The sequence below is a fragment of the Harmonia axyridis genome, chromosome 5 (assembly GCF_914767665.1).
Source record: "Harmonia axyridis chromosome 5, icHarAxyr1.1, whole genome shotgun sequence".
In the NCBI taxonomy this organism is placed as follows: Eukaryota; Metazoa; Arthropoda; class Insecta; order Coleoptera; family Coccinellidae; genus Harmonia; species Harmonia axyridis.
In genome coordinates, this window is record NC_059505.1 from 9,851,889 (window position 1) to 9,857,888 (window position 6,000).

The 6,000-nt window shown below is 31.5% G+C and overlaps 1 protein-coding gene across 3 annotated transcripts in view; it reads left to right on the plus strand.

The window, feature by feature from the left end:
- The window catches only part of LOC123679879 (protein peste-like), a 42,624-nt gene extending 37,130 nt beyond the window's left edge, over window positions 1-5,494 (plus strand). For all 3 annotated transcript variants that reach the window (XM_045617418.1, XM_045617417.1, XM_045617416.1), the window contains exons 4-8: window positions 994-1,203; window positions 2,990-3,281; window positions 4,015-4,217; window positions 4,827-4,900; window positions 5,158-5,494. In XM_045617418.1, the coding sequence (XP_045473374.1) occupies window positions 994-1,203; window positions 2,990-3,281; window positions 4,015-4,217; window positions 4,827-4,900; window positions 5,158-5,446 (1,068 nt within the window). In that variant the 3' untranslated portion in view covers window positions 5,447-5,494. The remainder of the gene's footprint in view (window positions 1-993; window positions 1,204-2,989; window positions 3,282-4,014; window positions 4,218-4,826; window positions 4,901-5,157) is intronic.
- The last annotated feature ends 506 nt before the right edge of the window (window positions 5,495-6,000 follow it).

The window sequence follows — 6,000 nt, forward strand, 5'->3', positions numbered from 1 at the left end:
ATAAGTTTGACGTTTATAGGTTACTTTTGGGGTTTGCAAAAAGGTTGTTTCTCTATTCTTGTATTTAGTATTTATTGTTATAGTAGTAGATAAAGTATAGTATGTAACTTGCGGTAATGGTCATAACTCACTTGATGCTGATGATGATGATAATTTCGTCTGCGTGAGTTATAACATACATTACCGCTCGTTGAATAATATACTATTACTTTGAGTCAAATTCGGAATGTATAACCGAATAAGGTGTGTTACAACTCAATCGCTCTTGAATTCTCTCTGTCCTTTTTAGCACTATTATTATGTATAGCGGAACTCGTATCGTACAATTTCCAAAGAAAAATACTACTATACTATGGAGCCAGATTGACAAAAAAAAGTGAAATTTTAGAACGTTAGTGCTTTCCTCATTTTTTTCATATCTGTTATGCTGCAAAATTCTGCACGAAACTCGGAATGATTTTTCTATACAGGGTCAGTCAATAGTGCTCGATCGGTCGGTAACTCTTGGAAATTTTGGGCTAGGAGAATTAACGAAATCGACAGTATTCAGCGCAGTGATGAAACAAGATACCACCCTGAATCTCCGTGAAATTCTGATTTCGATATACTTCATTCGTCATCATTTATCTGTGGTACATTTTGACATAGACCACTTTTTTCGGCAAATGACAGCTCATTATGAAAATTTGAAATGGCTCAATCTTTTCATATATGCTGAATCGGGTTAGACGGTAAAGAATGCAAGTGTTTCTTCAGATTCTAATGTTGAAATAATGAACAAGTCAAAGACACACTCTGTAGACACGTGAAATTTCAATTTTATTTTGTTTTCGATGTCTGATAAGACGACAAAGTAGCATGTTACTAGATACCTCGAAACGCCTTTATATGTAAGCCTAATTTTTTCTGATCTTATTTTGACTACCACTTGTAACACTTCTTTAAGTGTCATTTTGTTACCATCAATTTATATGGCCCAAAATCTTTTTTCAGGCTGCAGCGTACAAATCTCAAGAAATGAATTTTCTTATGAAAGCTAGTGTATCAATGAGCATCAATTCCATGACTGATATTCACATGACAAGAAAAGTAAGGGAGCTTCTTTTTGAAGGATCACAAGAAACTATGCTCGACATCTTCAGGCAATTGCCATTTGGTGTTTCTAAGGACGATATTCCTGAAAGATTTGGATTTTTCTTTGGGGTAAGTGATAATGTGTTCATATTTCTTCGAATTACGATCAACTTCGGATAATATTTATTCATACCAGAAAATAAGAATACTAATATTATCTCTTTCGGAGAAAAAATCGAATTGAGCAATTCAACCTCCCAAAACGAGGTTACATGGAACCAGAGTATGGTTCGAGTAGTCCGAAACTAATGAAGGTTTATCCTCTACATATTTGATTTACTACAATTTCATATTCCCGCAATCTCACCTCAGATTTACTAGTTCGGTAATTTGACCTATTCCAATGGGCACAGGTACATTGGTTCAAAGTTTATTCAACGTTGTATCAATGAAATTAACGTTACCGGTTGGATTTTCAATCTTGTAATTTTGGTTTCAAAATCTAACATGATACACTAACTCGCTTCCATGAACCAAGTTGTTAAAAATTTGAATTTCTGTTATGTTCGTTATAGAAAAGAGATCTATAATGAATAGTGCTATTTTGAGTGACCTGGAAGTACAAGAATGTTATTTCTTTATATTTATCTGATTTCCAAACATTCACACATTTACTTGAACGGTTGTTCACTCGCTCGCTGCTAGTTCAGCTAAGTCACCCATAACACGCTGAAATTTATTTTATGAACAATTGTTTATATATTATACACATTGAATTAATTAAAATATAGGGAAAACCTTCAACATGAATATTTTAGATTTGGCGCATTATGATATACTCATAGATAAAAAAAGAAATATCATTTGCGGAAATTTTCGCACAAGTTTCAGCAGAATGAATCCACATATGAATCTAAAAATTTGATTTACAATACTCAATTTTGCCTGGACAATCGACTGGTTATTTCACATATACTAACTAAATTTCCATTTCACTAATTTGATCTTGAGTTCCTTTTAATATTTTTTCAATTACCTATGGTTATGGTTGCACCATCATCATAAAATATTGTATGAGGCTTAAAATTGCCATTGTAGCTACATCTAAACGCAAAGTTTCACCTCGGTCGAATATGTTGTCACGCAAATATCCTGTTTTAATTTTCTGTTTCTAATTACGATACCAACACGAAAATTTCGTAGGACGCTTGAAATTGTTATTCTTTATCTACAAGCGAAATCTCGATTCGGTCGAAATTGTCGTCACGGAAATATTGGGAATCATGTAATCATAATATTAAGAGGAAAGACCACCACGTTGCTGCTCAATTTAAACGAAAAGAGAGATTTTCCTTCTTACAAATCAAATTTTTATAGGATTTTCAGATAATTTCTTTGAACAATAATATACATTGTAGAAAGTAAATATTTTCAATTTGTGAATGTAAAGAAAAAAAAATATTATTTAAATAGAGAAATGAAATGAAGTGAATGTACAACTTTTTACACTGTACAAAGTTTGGTCATCTCCAAAGCGCCAGAGGGTAAATGATTGGGTACCTAATGTTTGACTGATACTGGGAAAACCACGTGGTGGTAATCCTAATTAAAAATTCAGCTAAATCCTACAAACCGATGAATGATTGTTAAGATTTGCAATCATCATGAAATCTTGAGAAATTTTAAATGATATTTTAATTCAAATTGGGTGAAATGAGTATTTTGTTCCTGAGGACAGAAACGAAAAATATTTAATCAAAATTATCTTATAGTATACTAATATATATTAGAATTCTGCTCACAATTTTCACTCATCACTTTTCAATGATATAAATTTTCATCACACGAAATTTGTCATCTAGTCAATCATCTTATTAATTTTCATGAACTGAAAAAATATTTCGTGTGTTTTCAGAAAAATGGTTCAAGTGACGGTACATTCAATATAGGTACAGGACATGGAACCAAGCAGCTTGGAATGCTTTTTAATTGGAATGAAAAAAATCACACCAATTTCTATGGAAACAGTTGTAACACTGTGGAGGGAGCTGCTGTAGATTTCTTCACTGATAATATCGAAAAACAAACAATCTTCATTTACAACCCAGAACTGTGTAGAAGGTTTCCTCTAGATTTTGTAGGAAAAAGTACAGTGCACGGTATCGAAGGCTATAGATTCGAAGTTGGGGATTCTTTACTAGATAATGGTGAGATATGAATTATTTTTTCGCAAAAAGTACGGAAATGGAGTTGAAATTATCAGGGAAGGTTCGGATTTCGAATGTATAGATGAGTACGTTAAATACCAAAATTCGACTAATATACACTGTGTTCGTAAAGTAGGGAACAAATTTATTTTTAGGTAAACAGACCATTTTGAGAAATAATCCTGAAACACGTCGTTTTTTTATTTTAATTTACCGTATTTTTAAATAATAATCTAAAATACAGGGTGAATTACTTCCGACTAATGACGTCACCGTCATTTTTTTTTAATGCAACACCCCCATTTTGTCTCAATTTTCCGAATACTCTAGCTGAGCTGATTCCAAAAATGTATCTCATGTTGTTTCCAATTGGTACAGGGTGGACAAAAATACAATAGTTTTGTGTGTGCTCATAAAGTAACGCGTAACATTTTTATTAGTTAAATTAACAATATTATCAAAAATACTTATTGTCTAGGGGCATTTGGTTTGAATGTAACACCCTGTAGTTTGTTACATTTTTAGATTAATAAAAATGAGCTGTTTCCAAACATGTTATTTCTTATTGTTATACATTTTTATTAATCTAAAAATGTAAAAAACTACAGGGTGATTTGTACTGAATAATTTTCTGTCCAATTATTTTCAGTAGGTACCTACATATCATATTATTAAAGTCCTATATTTGTTTTTCAATGAGAAACCTCCCAACTGAACTCTATTTTTCTTCAAGGAACGATAATTCCTGGTAACGAGTGTTTTTGTGCCGATCAGTGTATGAGATATGGAGTTTTCCCTGCAACTCTATGTAAGGGACATGCGAATAATTTCTTATCTCTCCCACATTTCCACAAAGCTGATCCATTCTATGCCAGCTTAGTCGAAGGAATGAAACCCGATGCAAAGAAACATAATTTCTATTTGGTTGTGGAACCTGTGAGTATTTTGTCATTGATATATAAAGATAATTAGGAAGAAATGAAAAAAAATTGCTGGAGAATTAATTAAAATTTCTAATTGAATTGAATCTCTACCTTTAAAATCTTTTTTATGGAACAAATATAGAAAAAAATCTTTCAGTGAACAAATATATAATATTAAATAATCAACTGCTTCAGTGTGTGAGGAATTCATTGCACCTAACTCCGATGAGTTGTATTTGTGCATTATTAAATTTAACTTCAATATACTGGTCATGCATCAGTTCGATTCATTAGGCATTTATCCTCTATATTTCGAGAAAATGAAAATTCGCTCTAAAGAGAAAAAAACAATACAAAAAAAATGCCATTTTGAAAACCATAACAGGGAAATGAAATGTCAACTTTTAGAATTTATATCGGAATACATCCTTTTTCTTTATTTTGAACTTCATCAACCTTCTGCAGAAATTAAATCTTGCATTGAATCTTTTTAACACTTTGAGTTTTATAATGCTGTTCGGTGAATTTGTTGGAATTAATGATTTCATTGATGAAAAATATATTATATTAATCATTCGAACGAATCCTTACCAGAATCACCTGATTTGATTATTAGTCTTAGACCACAGGTATTCTACTCAAGATGAAAGCTAGACTGCAGATGACCATATACGTAACAGATTTCCCATCGATAAGGTGAGTAGCTACTTTGAAAATTTTATCATTTTAGGAACTACAATTCGATTGAATGATTCAATTCTTCATATTTTTTTCATTCTACTTCGAACGAATAAATATGTTGAGCATTCAATTTTCTTTTTTCTGATTCTTGATAAAAATTGTAGAAGGTAACTTACACTCAGATGTAAACAAAATTGTATTACACATTGACATGTCCTATATATACCCTACTGTTAAGAATATTTTTAAAACGGCTTGAATATCAATTTCAGTATGTTCAGAGAGGCTCCCACGTTGCTCTTTCCGATCATGAGGTTTGAGAACAGCTTCAAAATACCAGAAGTTGGCGCTTTCTCATTGGGAATACTGTTGAGTCTCAAAGGTGTTATGATCTGCGTTGGTTCCGTTCTTGTACTGTTAGGAACCTTAATATACCTGATATTTGTATTCGAATTAGGTAGAAAAAAACATTTGATTCACGAAGATGATAGGTACTGTCTGCCAGAAGAAATGAACCCTCTGAACCAGAAGCATGAAAAGGGTGGTTCAAAAAAATTGTGATTGTATATACTGTGTATAATTTTGGGGAAATAAAGATCTATATTTCCATTTTATGTTATTATTATTTCTTCATTTTTATCCTTCAGTATTAATTTACACTTTACTCAACAGCAACGTTTCGGGAATTCTATTTCCGCCTTCAGGTTATGGAATGACATTAAATGATATTTATTGATCAATTTATACACAAGCATAGTGTATTGGACAAGTCATAAAAAATTCAACAAATTAAAAAAACAAAGAAATTGAATGAAGAAGGAAATATACTCAATACTATTATCATCAAGATATTCATTAGATGTATAAGGACATTCAGCCAACAGTAAATATTTCAATTTTCTAGAGAAACATGATAACGTGAGAGTTTTTGTCGAATCAGGTAGATGATTGAAAAATACAACACTTTGAAATTTTGCAGATGTTTCAAATTTAGCAGTTTTATGCTTCCGTATGAATAATGAGGTGTTGGTATTTCTCGTATTGTAATTGAAGAAGCTAGAAAATTTTGTGTTATCAATTTCACTTTTTTTATCCTTGTTTATTATATTTGTATA